This window comes from Opisthorchis viverrini (assembly GCF_000715545.1).
Source record: "Opisthorchis viverrini unplaced genomic scaffold opera_v5_75, whole genome shotgun sequence".
Lineage (NCBI taxonomy): Eukaryota > Metazoa > Platyhelminthes > Trematoda > Opisthorchiida > Opisthorchiidae > Opisthorchis > Opisthorchis viverrini.
The window spans coordinates 911398-927171 of NW_008751732.1; the positions used below are offsets into that span (position 1 = coordinate 911398).

At 37.8% G+C, this 15774-nt stretch overlaps 1 protein-coding gene across 1 annotated transcript in view; it reads right to left on the reverse strand.

Moving 5' to 3' along the window:
* Positions 1-14896, reverse strand: part of T265_04546 (hypothetical protein) — a gene marked incomplete at both ends in the record, with an annotated part of 30729 nt that extends 15833 nt beyond the window's left edge. Inside the window, 5 exons of the mRNA XM_009169310.1 lie at positions 403-459; positions 3078-3164; positions 4474-4563; positions 7773-7858; positions 14776-14896. Of these exons, the coding sequence (XP_009167574.1) occupies positions 403-459; positions 3078-3164; positions 4474-4563; positions 7773-7858; positions 14776-14896 (441 nt within the window). The remainder of the gene's footprint in view (positions 1-402; positions 460-3077; positions 3165-4473; positions 4564-7772; positions 7859-14775) is intronic.
* Between the last annotated feature and the right edge of the window lie 878 nt (positions 14897-15774).

Consider the following 15774-nt stretch of genomic DNA (forward strand, 5'->3'; position numbering starts at 1 on the left):
GTGGCCTGGGCCATTCTTTAAACTGATTAAGTTCATCCGCAAAAGTGCTAATATTAATTCTATATATGTATATATTCAAAATAAGTCATGCCAAGAGAAGGAAAATTCGTCGTCTACAAAATTATATTTGCATTTGTAATGAGTTTACAGTTGTACATTTTGTACAAAAAACACCCGCTGGTGAAGTTGAACTACTGTACTCTGGAGTTCGTGTACTAGTTCAACTAGCCCACTCTGACCCATGTAAGTGAAGGTGACCACTTACGAGCAAATCATAAAGCAAATGGACCAGAGTACAAATGTCATCAATGCTATTAGTGCATCACATTTTACTGTGGAACTAAAATATATGAGAGTGAGAAATGAAGGGTGAAAAATATACGCAGTGAAATGGAAACCCACCTTTAACTCATCAGCTTCAATGAACCCACTGCGATCCTTGTCAAACTGCTTCCAAATCTAGAAAAGTATGTGGACAGATTTACTAGACTTTTGTCATTAGAAACTTGTGATGCAGAAATGGAAATCATTTATAGCCAAATCCACTTAGTGTACATCTAGTACAATCAAACCAAAGGGCCACATCAACGATTGAGCTCACTACAACGGGAAACGTCGCATAGGTCACTTCATGAGTATTAAAGAATGAAATTCTCACAAAACTTTGCGAATTATTATCCTAAAGTTGTGCAGACGGTAAGGATCATCGCACGTTTTCTATCTAAACATTACATTACATTATGTATACACTGGTTCAAACAGATTGGGAGGAAATCGGCTATTATGATATTAGAAATGGACACACCGGTTAAAAGGTTTTTGTCCTTAAACTAATGTCACGTTTTAATGACATGACGCATGTAAAACAACATTTGTAGTGTACTTTATTATCGAGGGAGTAAGCTACACACACCTGCATACATTTGACATTTAAACAGTAGTATGATTGCCCATTTGGATTCGTCGAGTTTATATATATCGATATGTATGAATATTTTACCCGGACAGAAATGCCCAGTGCACGTATACCGAACAAAGACGCCGTGATATTATCTCAGGGCCAAAATATGTAACTTGTGTAGACTTTGAAATCGTTTTATCAAATCTGAATGCAAAGGTTTAAGAGGTATACCACTAAGACTGATGTGAGTGCTTATTATTCCAATTAGTTATTCAAAAACTGAATAAATGTTGCACGAAAATATATTTAAACCTTTCTGTTTTAGATGTTTACACAACACTAAGACGCTTACTTCTTCCGCCTAATTGCTCTCTGCGAATATTTTGGTGCATGTGCATATCTCAGTAGCAAAAAGATCATGCTAAGAAATTTACGTCACTTGTTCGAAATTGGACGGCTGTAATGATCACAAGTTCAGATTCCGGTTACATTCGTTTCACATGGAAGAAAAACTAAATGACGTCAAACCTGCATAAAATACTTGCTCAAGCCTTAGGATGACCTGGACAATTGCTACTGGACCGCAACAGTAATTTAGGTCGTAAACAAACCATTTTTGATATGTCTTTTTGTTTTACAACGGACCAATTTTGTGCTTCGGATTTGACCAGATTAACTATCTCGTTTCTGAGTAAATCGGGCTAAATTTTCAGTTTGCATATTGTGAAAATTACAACTTATCCTGCCGGGCAATATTTTTCTGAGATAAAAACTCCTCTGGTTCTGGAGGCGGAATGTGAATCATTAATATTCCAACCGGGAAGGCAATGAAAATTTGTGGCTGTATACAATGTGTCCAGACACACATACACTACACAATCGTTGCTCTTAGGAATGGTCAACAAGCTAGTCACCCGCGTTTCCACTTATGTTGCATGTTCCGCAAAATAGAAAACGATGTTTCCCGACTGTTAGAACAACCTCCCAGGATTCTTGGTAATAACATCTTAACAGTTTTCACCTTGATTTTGAAACCTTGCATAACACATCCGCTGAATACTTTCGCGAATACTATCGTGCTCAAAAGGTGGGAAGTATTTGACTGGTATCAAAAAGTTTTCAACCGTTGAAAATAAATCAAGTGAATTTTTCTACGTCTAACGCTCATATATGCACACTATATTTTAAAATTCTGCATATGGTCAACAGAGGCGCCAGCCGTCTCTGCAGTGACAATGATGGTGCTGCAATATTCATCACTGACATAACGTAATGCAGTAGGGTGTGCACTTTGCGTATGCATTGCCCGCTGACGATGGTAAAGAGAGCAACGCTACAGTGACGGAAGACCGTTTGTGATATATCTGTATGGATAACATTTTTCTGGACCATAAGTAATCCAAGTTAACACATTTGTAAGAACATTTCTCCGCTCCGCCGTGAAGTCTTTTTCTTGCCTAAACATGCGCTGCAAGCAATGATGTAGGCTTGCGCATTATCCTAGCAAAAGGTGGGGGCAGATATGAAAACGCAGTATTTCACGCTTTCTCTTCTAAACCCGCTGATGCGCAAACACGTGAGTCTCATGTGCGTCTTTTTTGTCACCACTGGCCGTTAATTGCAATCACGAACATGGTTTCACACTTGCCTCCAGTGAATCACATCAGTGACTAAACTCTGCCCGCGCGCCAACTTACCATGAATATTCTTGCAAATTTCCAGCAGTATATCCATAATAAATAACATTCCATGCTCACACTAAGAGTTATACCCACATATCTTATTGATAAAGCAGCTTTAAAACATTTTTCGAATTATTTTGTGCTGGATGTTGGACACAAAGAGTAGAAAATTGCTGTTCCTTCAGCATTTTCAAAAGAAATGTTTCAGTAAATCGTAGTAGGCTTTCCAAAATAATACTCACAAGGAGAACCTTATAAACCAGAATAGTTTGACATTACTGCGAATTTTGGGTTGAATAACAAGTAGTCGGACGTATCATTGCTTCAATGTATACTCTAATTGATGTATATGATGCGAGTTGAAAATAGATTTAAAACACGAATGCTACCCTGGTTTGATTACGAGGGTCCGCCAACCGGGGATTTTTTGTGAAAGTGTTATAGGGAAGAATTCCTTCATTCACGTTACAACCTCACGCAGCACCACAACTTACGCGCATAAATTCCACACTCGATTCCAGTGGGTTATCTTGATGAAACAACACTAAGAAATTTTCTTCCGTTGGAAGGATTTTCGCCAACTACAACAAAGTAAAATATGGGCACGTTTTATTGGTTTTATTGGATTTGGACATCCCTTCTGGTTTTATCAACTTTACATTCCATTGCTATTTGCCTAAGCATTCTGTGTTCCAAACGTTTTTCCTTAGAATGACAGCAAATGCGCTAAACAAATGAATGTAATTTGTTTCTTTCGTTTCCTAATCGATAACAATTATTGTACTGAAAAACGCGGAATGAAGAATAAGGCCTGGTGAGAGATGTTTAGACATATTTTTCGGCACTTTAACCCAGTATCAATAAGTTGCTCACTGATACAGGCACACGACAAGCACACGGCTCCATACTATGGATCAATGGTGGAGAATTTCGTTAAAAATGGTAATGAATTTGAACACGCAATGATATTTTGTCTGTGATATTTTTCGTCCTCTTATGTAGAAAACGATTGACAGAATCGTCGTTGCTAGAACGAATCCAAGTTATACATACTGTGCATATGTAGATGTATCCGGCAACTGATGGCTCAGATTTGATCCGCCGTTTGATTCACTTCATCATAACATTCTGGAAATGGTCTAATAGCGTTCTCTGAACATATTTTTCTGCAAATCACGCTTACGAGTTTCTGGTTGGAGCAGCATTTTCGAAGCAAATAATGATCCTAAAAACTCGGCTACGAGATTACGAAATCACCATAAATATGTGCACATTGCCCAGCGGCTTTCAGTACTATGGTACGATGCTCGGGCCGAAATTCAACAAATTAAATGTATTACAATTTAGGGGGCTTTTCCATATGACATACAGCACGATTAGTGTGACCTCGATTCCTCTTTTGCCAGAATTAGATAAAAACTACCGATAAATTCCGCAGCATGTATACTTTCCTCATGCATACAACGCAAGGCCAACAGTCGATAAAAAAACAATGTATCGGTTAACATTGCACAACCAAATATGCTGCAACTGCAGCCCTGACCAACCCATCAACGTCTTACTGTCCTCCGCCTGTTATCCAAAGAGTTGGGATCAGTACACCTGAGCACTCAAGATAGTGCACCGTCTAGGCATATTTCCTAAATATTTTGCTTTGTTTGTGGAACTTGTGAAACATACTCATATATATGTAGGTGATGCGGAAGTGTCAAATATCAACACAGGGCGACTTCCATGTGCAGTAATGGGACACAAAAGTATATCAGTTTGTTGAAAACATGCTGTCTAACAGGTAAATTTTGCTGCAAGTAGTCTGCCTATTGCACTTTCCTATTAAACTTTGTTTATACAATCCGCCATTCATTGTCGGGCTGCACTGTTGCGACTCACCTCGCACAGTTCAATTCGGTTGTCAGAATTTTCATCAAACGTTTTCATGAACTCTTTTTTCATCAGCTCTAGGTCATCTTCTGCAATAACCTACGGTGAAAGGATGCATAGAGTGTAAAATGAAGTCACGTATATTCAAAGTATAAAACACTTGAAAAAACCTTCTCACACTCATAACCATTTATGTTTTCAGTAATGAGTTTTTTCACGAGGTGTATTTGCGTCTGTAGCTTAAGGTAATAGTTTTCAACACTCTTTTAAGGCAATGACAATGCATCATAGTTCACATTTTAACCTCACAAAATCGTCAACTAAAGAAACTGGGAAGCTCGTAAACTTCTAAACCGTAAATCCTAGAGTAAATTTTGAAAAGTATTCATCTCATATCATGACCCTGACATAATGCGATGACCTTTTTTATTACAGGTACGGCAGCATTGGTAACTACGTTATAAATGAAAGAGTGGCCTCCGAGAAGTCAAAGCAAACGTTACCTTATAGAGAAAAACCATGTAAAAACTGCCCTTTTGAGAACAGTACATAATGATTCAAATGCAGGCTTGAAGTTTAGACTGAAGTGCCGGAACCTATGTGCAGATTGTGCAGGTAATTTTCTGTTATCGTTTGTTTGTTAGCTTGGCCAAAAAGCAACTAGCAAACGGGATACGCAGTAGAAACCTCGTTCCATTAAGGTGTGAAAAAAGCAGTCACAGCTGAAACATTATTGCAGAGCCTCTAATCCAGATTACCCGATGGTAAAAACGAAAAATCCCTTTGAGCGTTCTACTAAAAAACTCTGAGATGACCACTAACTGAGCTTAAGACCTTACATGACCCGTAATTACAAGAACCTGTTTATCTAATCGAATCAGAAATCTTCATAGCAAAAAATGGAGGCTATGATAATATGAAAATCAAACCATACCCTCTAAAAATACGGAATCACTAAATGAACATCATAAAATTGATAACCTACTGACGAAACCTATCAACCGATAAAACCATTTGTCACGTGGTGCTACTTAAATCAGACATTCGACATAGATAAACAAAATTTAGCCGTTTTTAAGAGTCACTGTAGTCTGATCAACAAGTGTTGGCAACTCTTGGATAGGACCAACAACCATCAATGATTGGCAGCTGGCCAGTATCTGCTTCAATCGTATAATGCTAAATTAAGCATCCTCATGTCCCTTACCCATTTTTTAATGAAAAACCTCTCAAAAAGCTGCAGGGGGCACTTTTTCTGTAATTTCAGTTAGTATTTGGTAGAGATTTACTTACTGACAAAAAAATTCTCTAGTACAATATTCCTCCATTTTACGGCTTCTGTATGGTTAGCTGTTTTAGTATTCCTTTGCTCGCAAGCTTTAACAAATGGCCTCTTGCATGTTCAACAATGTCTCTGCTCCAGCTATCACCATTACCTAAAACTGAAATGTATTTCGACCCTTTCCTGGCACCAATATGACTGAGTGTATGATAGGTGATATTATCATGATACTCTGCCTCATAAGGCATTTTAAACGTCAAGTTTTTGAGGATTCTTGACATTGTGAGCTTAGCTGCCTGTGTCCAAAAGATCTTACTTACATGAAAGCTTTAAATTCGGTTCATTACGAAGATCACAGTGGTTACATTTTTATGTGTGACCATCATTTTTTTAAGTCAGCGGGAACCGGCCATGACTAACAAAGGAAATGTGAAAAATTTGGAATCAGTACACTATCAACCTTGGTCATTCTAAATTTTCTAAAATAACCTCAGTTATAAAAGCTCTCACATAAGCAAGAAAAGGCGCAATACACTGAATGGTTGCAGTAATACTCAGACAAATAAAATAGCAGACCTCCGATGTTTTGTTACTAGCATGTGGTCTATTTTCGGTAGGAGTCGATCAAAAATAACTGGGCCGAAATAACTGGGAATGATATTAGTGATGAATAAACTCGACAGTTGGAATGAATATAGCCACCTGTCTGTGAAAAAGGTTAAATTCATGAAAAAATGAAGTCAGATGCTATGTGATAACAGGACATGGTGGCTGTAATTCGCGAAAACGTTTTGTTGATATACAGCGTTTATTTAGGTTACACAGAATGTTTCGCTAGACTGTTTGGGATCTCCGTTGAATGTAGACCACTTTTCAGCGTACGACTGAATTTGCTTGTAAAGGGGAGGGAACAACAGGAATCAGATTTATATCACTGTATATCAAAGTTTACGTTATATATCTGCTAGGATAATACGAAAAAGTAGCCCCCCAAAAGTAATGTTCTCTCCGAGGCCTATTGCGGGCTTCGGTTTATTTGCCTACAGTGGTCCCACTGAGAGGAGGAAGAAAGAGAAGGGACTCGAAGTTTTCTGAACAATGCGAATCCCACAGTATATCTTGGCTTTTCAGCATAGACTGGCATAAATTACAGAGGACAGTTCGTTTAGCGTTTCACGGTTACAATGTCGGTGACCAAAGCTGAACATCCAAAATGCCAGCACTATCTGGCGATGGTTCTTTTTGTTTCCGCACCATTTTCTTCCATCCAAACCCTGCACTAACTATTGTTAAGCATTACCAGAGAACTCCTGTTACCCAATTTCACAATATAGCCTCCATATTCGTAGTCCTACCTAGACCAAATCTCTCGCAACTTGTAATTCTGAAATACCATGATGTTATTATACTTAATAAATACCATCCAAGAAGTTGTGAACTTGCAAAATCAACGAATTAATGGTTACATCACGCGTCATGCGCACAGACGACTTTGGGTTGAACAGCGTGGGTCGGAAAGTAAAGTCATATATTTAAAGTAACTTATCTTGAGTGAATTATTCTGCTGGTCATCATAAATCATTCGTCAAAATTACTACTTGAAGATTTTGAGGAATTGGCAGCATATTTTGTTTAGTGTAGTGCATTATTGCTGAACGCTCCTAGCCTGGTTTAATGTCATTTCCATTAAGAGACTGAACTTCTTGGAAATCTATAATAATAAAAACTTTAACATATTCAACCTAGGAAATTTTTATCACTTTGAAGCACTCCTGGACAAAATGGTGTCGAAAAACTTGATGGCTATAAGGTGCTATAAGGTCTCAATACCTTTTAACCTACCTCTTCATAGTCACATTCGTGCATTATATCAAAAATAATACATTTTTGGTGGTGAATTCCTACTAATTAACTAACTCATAGGTCTACAGCGATACATATTCAAGATAATATTGCCTTTTATAATTATGCATACATTTCATTGCAGAGACTTAGGAGGAAAATAGTTTAAGGATTAAAATCTTACCTCTCCTCCGAGCTCATCCGAAAATACACTTGAAATAAATTCCCGTAAAAACTTGTCCAATTCCTTCCCTTCAATATATCCGTTACCTGAAAAAAGTAGAACGGAAAATTATATTCAGTCAGGCCTTCCTTAGTTACGTAGATCCTTGAGAGGACGAGTATGCCTAGGTTTTTATTTTTTAAAATTGGTGGTTGTTCTTTCCCTTTTATCGTGGCCGTTGATTTCCAGGATGCTTACTATTTTTAGAAGAACGAAACACAGTTTTTTCTATGGAAATTCTCGTATGTCTTAGTTGTACACTATCGGATGTGCACATAATTTTTGTGTCCATGCATCGTACACCAACAGCCTATGAATACATTTTTGCAGTATGGACACGCGCATTTAGCATCTCGCTGACAAGATTAGACTCACTCATGAATAATTTGCTCTCATTGTTTGGGCACCTGGGGACTATCTGTGGGAAATGAGATTATTCAAGCGTAAAACAAATTACTTAGCATATTCGGTGTGTCTGTTAAGGATACATGGATGGAAGAAAGATAGGGAATCGTAATATCACTGAATTAAAAAGCAGACAATGCGTGAAAATAACAGGGCGGAGGTCGATCTTAGTTCACAACCACCAACTCGACGTCGAGAGCTCCGATTAAATATTGCTTGTCTCCGTTTAGAAAGATTGGGAAGAACACGATTTATGATATAAGGCCATTTGCATTCTAGCCTAATTAACAACAATAGAATTACGTCGATTCATAATGGTATGGTAAACCACCACAGAGCCATCAGCAAACATAGTGCAATTGACCTAATCCAAAAATACTTATGGTAACAGAATTTCAAGTTTAGATGCCCAAAGTTGCACAAGAAATCAAATAAAAATCATGTCCGAGTCACCAAGGAGCCCGACTTAAGTGGATAAACCAGGTGGAGTGCAGTATATGAAAAAAACTATGTGAATGCAGAAGTTCGGCTGATTAGATTTACAAAGCCAGTCACCACAAAGTTAAAAAAAATGAGTAAGCACTATCGTGCAATCTAGTTAAAGAAAGCAACAACACAAAGCAAAAATTAAAAACGAACCAATCAAAACAAAGAAATGAAACCACCAAAACGAAAAGTCTGTTGGATACTCATGAAACTACAGTGATATAGATAACCATACAATGCAGTTTGTGAACGGACTATATAAATACAATCATATGAGGGCGCCGCGCACACCCAATCAGGCACCTATGGTGTGCTAGCCAGTGATATTGAAAATGCCAGGCTTTATATATAGATCGACAGCCGTCCGACCTAAAACTGACTGAAGTACCCAATTTACCAGTATTGCAATATATACCTAACATACCGCTATATTTAACCTGGTAAATATCTCCAAAAGTATACTCGGATGTTTTATGTTGTGCTCAAAGAAAGCTATATTTATCAGGTACAGGCTTCTAAAGCAGTCTCTCTGACATGTGCTAAAGAGGCCTCAATTATATACACGCATGTCCGAAAGCAAATTAATATTAGTTGCATTGAGATAATATAGAATTGCTGTTGTGATTATTCCGTGAAAATGCAACGTGGTTTAGGGTTTTAATCAGGTTTCACACACCAATAGTTCCTCTAATAGTTCCCTGGGAAGGCAATAATTTGCATTACACATCTATTCAAGGGTTTATAGTAGTAAGTAAATACTGAGGTTGCTATAACTGTAAAATGGTTGTTGATTGACGTTATTGACTGACCACCCATGAAATTTCAAGGACGTAGAAACAAAATTATCCTTTAAATTGTTGTGTTTAAAGAGTTTACCACTTACAAAACTGAGTTTATATGATTTTAGTGTATAATGATACATCAAATTGACGTTGATTGATTAATTGAATAGATGCCAACTATGTTGTTTGTTTTGCCACAAGCCATATGCAATTCTGTAGCGTCAGTTTGCTCATACGTTAGATTTACAGGTAACAAAACACAATGGACTTTAAAATCTACAAATCCTAGTATATAATTTAGCCCAGCCTTCCACGCTATCCTTTTCTGCATTCTACCGCACTTTCACGCTCATTGTCGTATGTAGTGCGGAATAAAAGCTAAATTTGTCCTAACAGAAGTCACTTGCGGACGTAACCAACCTACTTCAAGTGGCATACCACTTATAACCAAGCGCCGACAAATTTGTTTCGTACTAAATATAATAAGTCAATTTGATTGGTATGGTACAAATCGCGGAAATTCCCATAGGAGTTAGAAAGTAGGAATAGGCAAATGAACTGCTATTTATTGAAACACCTATGCGGCTTTCAAAAAAATAGCTTCATCACTCAGATTATTAGATAATCACGCACCATTTTAGTTCCCTAGGGTTTCTATCCTACTTACAGTTTCAGAGGTTTCTTTTAACGTAATATTTGATTGAGGTTGACTGGCTTGGAAGCAAATGCCGCATCTTCCCCTTCTGCCAGTTTTTGAGACTACTTTAAGTTCAATTTTTGCATCCTCAGTTTTATGCATAACAGTCTATTTTTTTAAAGCTTTGGACTATCTGCTTACCAGAACATTTGTTCTGAGCTGGACTGGGCTGTATTATGTGCCAAATTGCTTATGGGGTTGCAAGAAAGACAACTTAGTAAGCGGCTGGTTAATTAAATGGAATAAATTTTTCAAACCTAGTCGGTCAGTCTCTACGGTTCGACAGCCTATTCCTTAACTTGCCTTATAGGGATGTTATTCGCTATTGAACTCAAGTTATTTTAGTTTTATCCTAAACGTTTCATTTATTCCCAGACGTGAAACAGATTATGTAGTGTACTCCATAAGCTTCCTTCCTACATCTAAGAGACGATTATGAATAAACTAATGTGTATTTTCGATTGCGCAATACTGAGCAGTGGCTAGACCAGCGCTGAGCAAACTAACATGATACACACCGAAATCCCGATCGTTTCACGAGGATTCACTGAATATAAATAAAACGTGACTCACGGGACACAACTGAAACAAAAAAATATGACACGCTAGTAGTTTAAATCCATTATAACTAAATCCGATTTCGGTACATGAAGTGTGGCTATTTGAATCCAGTTCCAGCAAAGCTATATTAATTTATTCTTTGATAAACTGATGACATTCGCTTGATTTTTTCGTTAGTTCAGCCAGAAAATTCATTGAATAGATGAACGAGCATACCGAAGGCCTTCGGTTCACAAGTATTCTAGTCAGTTTTTAAAAACATGAGCGTCTGCCCAATAACGGTTGCCGATGAATCTTGTTATATGCCATGATATATTGGTGCGACCCGTACCTCCCTAACAGTAACTGAAGGACCATATAATGGTGCTTCCTGTCATTATGTCATATACATATGTGGAAATTTATATCCTTTGTCATACTGTATTACGCTCACATATTCTCACATATCACCTGTTTTAAAAGCGACCCACTATCAACTTGCATTTTGGATTAAATAAAAAATATTCAAAAAGAGCCTGAATCAAGAACCGAGTAAACTTAAATTTAGATTCAACAAAGATTGTCAGTGAGCCATAATTAGCTCAGGAGGAAGGAATGTCCGCAAGAAGGTTGAAACTAATGAGTGGCCACTTGAGTAATCAGTCAACATATAATCTGAGAAGTGGAACCTCTTGATAGAACGAAGTTCGACCATACATATATATATCATATTGCTGCTTAGTCGCTCACAACCGAGTAGTTAAGTGAGCAGTTACCAGACGAATTCATCAGTTCTATAGTGCACGTCATTTTCGTGATGGCTAATCTGATGAGTTCAAAGGCTCGCTGTAGGCAAACGGAGGCTAAAACGGATGGTTCCTTTCTGCACAGATATACTGCCAGTGAAATAGTTCAATCATTCCCGAAGTTTTCAGGAACATCAGTGAAACATCGAGTTCTCTGAAATATTTCTATTTGATAGGCATACATTGGTTCTAACTGTAGTGCATCTTTGTTGTGAAAGTTTCTGTCGGTTATTTGAGGTTCTCTTAATCAAACAAATGGGTTAATAGAGTATATGGTAACAAGACTGAACAGATAGGAAAGCGCCTGAATTCATTAGCGTGCAATCGGTTAAAAATCAGCCGCGGAGCACCCACTCGATTGTCGCGGTAATATGTTTGCACTGGACAGACTGGGCACTTCCTCCTTGCTCAACCACGATGATTCGCTCCTAGCAGGTGATGTTTTGAAAACAATAATATACACAGAGTTGGTCAGCGCTTGTAGAATATCATCGTAAAGAGGTTTTACTTCTTTTGCCGCAAAAACACCTGACTACTCTACGGAAAATGACACTAAACTTGTTTTCTTGTTTTAAATTACCCAGACTAAATTTGCTGTTTAATGTAAAAAATGTCCTGTTGCATTTATCAGCAACAATTGCACGTTTTGATGGAAAAAATCCCCAAGTAATTAGTTTCCTGTCATTGTGGAAAACATTTGTGGTTGGATGTCAAGCATAATGAAACCACTGTCTACACTTTTTGGGAAAAAAATTGACTGCCAGAACCGGAAGAGAATCAGATAACCAGAAAGTGGTTTTCTAATCTGCCACCAATAAAATTACTTGCTGAAAAAGAATAAACGCAACCCAGCTTATTAACTTTGAGTTCTTGTAGTTTACATTCACACAAAATATCAGCCAGAATTCTTTTGTTTTCACAAAAGGACTCTGCATAATTGATTTTTAATGAAAGAAATTTGATGTCTGTACGGCAAGTTCTGAATATTGATGCCGCTTGAGTTTCTTTAGCCAATGAATTGACCTCTCTGCTCACAGCTTTTAAAAACAATTTTCTTAGCACTGTGCACAATACAATAACAGTAGGTTCAAGGATCTGATGTTGACCTGTACACCACGGTAAATTGACTACAGAACTTTGCTTTCATGTTAATAGCATCCATAATTGTAACCTGCGAAAATTCAGAATTTGCGAACAGACAACACTTGCCACAACACTAGGTGCCATAGTCAAACGAAAATTGACAAGAAAATTTTTCTTTAATCACCATTGTTAAGCCGTTGTTCTATTAGGTCACCTGTTTGTACCAGGAAGACACATGGTCAACAACTCAGTAGTTGTACATGCTTGAAAAACTGTGCCGGTTTGGTGACTAGATAAAAATAATTGATTTCCGTTAAATGTAGCGACTCTGGGAGTTATAACAGAGGCGGGCAGTTAGAGCTGTCGCTTGCAATTTCAACCATGTGTCTACTTACTCAATGATTATCGTAACAAAACATGTGTGATTTTATGTTTTCATCATAGGTTGTAAGGCTCAGTGCACCTTGCAGTCCTATTTATGCTTCTACAATAGTTGATATCTTGCAAATCGCTGGTGACTTTTGGACCAGAGCCATTAAGGTTAGAGTGTGGAATAAAATAGTTATACTAACAGTCGGTAATAGGTAAACTGCAGAAAAAAACAAAACATTGATTTTATGTTTTCATCATAGGTTGTAAGGCTCAGTGCACCTTGCAGTCCTATTTATGCTTCTACAATAGTTGATATCTTGCAAATCGCTGGTGACTTTTGGACCAGAGCCATTAAGGTTAGAGTGTGGAATAAAATAGTTATACTAACAGTCGGTAATAGGTAAACTGCAGAAAAATCTGCAAATTTTACTCATAATCAAACCCATCGTTCGCCTCGCATCACATGTTGACTTACTTCGTGAGTCAAGATAACCCAGATGGGAGAGTCCAGATGAGACTTATAGAGAAGTTCGAATTTGGAGGATGTAATTCTACAGTCGCTTTTTGTAATAATCTCGATATTTGCAAGACCACGTTTAACTTTTGCCTGATCCCTAATTTTGTGGTGCTTTGCTTAATAGATCTACATAGTGAAACTATTTCGCCGTGAAATTCCAGGTTGCAAACAGTAATGTTTTGTTGGTCAAAATTCGTTTAACTGGATTTGATGGTTTTATTCAACTTGCGGGTTCAAATTTGCTTGTAATCTTAATCGGCTAAAGGTGGTTCTAAAATCACCACCGTGTCCATTTGACTTTCCGAAAATTTCGAATCACGCAATACAGTTGAAAAAGAGAATATCCCGATGACTCGCAGTGGTCATAAATTCTGCCTTGTGCATGCATATTAAGAAGCAGAAGTTTGGCAACGCTTAGTTTGATATGAACAACGATAGCTGCAGAAGGTCAGCTGAAGTGACGTTGTGTGCTTAGAATCTTGTGTATTCAGTGGTGGAGTGAGTCAATTAGACGCCACATGTACATGAATAAACCAAACCACCCTATTTACAATTCAAGAGATGACAACACATCATCGCATGGAACGGTGCAGCTGTAGATGTGATACGCGTTGAAATAAGTTTGAAATTAGAGAACCAAAATGTCGTGGCGTGGAAAACCGTGCGACGTATGGTGCCTCTGACTTGGGTAAAAGTAAAGCGTCGGAAATAAGACAAATATAAACGGCGAGTGAACCTATTTCCATTCATTCAATATTCATCGTAAACACTACATCGTATCTCTTAAAAGCGACATTCTTCGTTACTAATTATTTGTCAGATTATGAGCACAAATATAAAGGGAGGTAATGCCGTGCACTGTCTGTATAATTTCAGATAACCACGAAGGTGTATAGGAAGATACAAATTTACCGGATAAATGGACCGATCACATGCTATGCAAGCACTAACATCCTTGTTCAGTAGTTTTTCAGGGCACAATTTGTACTGATGAAACTGAGACTGTCATTGCGCATATAACCAAGACATACAACAGAATTCGTCAACTGCTCTAGTTATTGATCCTGTAGTTAACTTAAAAAATGGAATTCATCATTTGAAACTTGGTATGCTCCTAAACTTTAACAGTTTTTTTGCTTTAATTTAGCGGAGTCTGGCCTTAAGAATGCAGAGGAAATTATGTTTTGATTTGACAGCGCCTAGAGTGCCACAGACAGGAACCTTTTTAACATCAATTTCACACGCAGTACGTGGCATGAAAAACGAAATAGCTTACCGTCACTATCATAGTGGTGCCACACCTCCACAAACTGAGCAGCTGTGAATAGTTTCATTTTATTCAAATTGTGATCTTTGAACTGTGACAGATAATTTCCCGAATGTGGTTTAGTCGCCATTTGGTTTTTCCGCGAAGTGAGGAGAAAAATACGGTATTTCTATCAATGGATTTTTAAAAAAGTGAATGGGTCTACGATTCTTATTTAATGCTGTTTATCAGTTCGCAGCCTGAAATTCTGTTAACTATCTGCTCAACAAGTAACAAGCCAGATTTCATTGGGCAATCTAATCGTATGTTCTGACTGCTATCCCATTGGATGAGAGGCTAACACGAGGAAGTATAAGTGAGCAACACCAGAAGATTTTGAGTCAGTTTCATCAAACTACGATTCTTCTAACCGGAGATACATAGTTTACAACGCTTTTGCGCTGAGTTATCTTTAAAAATAACGCTCAGCCTTACAGACCTACTTTTGGTCTGCAAGTTTCTAGATAAAACAAAATATTCGGTGATATTGGTCTATCCAGCCGTCAATGAATGATCTATTATATGGGTGGTTTAGACCTGATAGCGCGACACATCGTGGGAGCATCTGGACAGGTGTGAATTATTCTACGTTTCTTAGTTCCCATAGTCGATCCATGAATTCCGCCGATTACTCAACCAAAAAATAACCTGCACGCTTCTCACATTTCAAGCTCAATCTTGTATCAAATTCCGTCATCCGAGTTCAATACCAAGAGATCAAGTAAAGTTACCAGGACTATCATCCACTACAAACGACAACTATTGTCGTAGTGCTACTTTGCGCCTGCTTACAAATCACTTCCCTATACATTATAGCAGACTATTTCGCCATCTTCCCTGGCCGAATAACTGCTTTAGTAGCCAAAATAATGAATATCTGGACAAGCCGACAACCAGATTGCACGCCAAAATGATGCAGTTGATCACTTTTGGTTTATTTTTAGACACAACCTGTAAACATATGTCCAT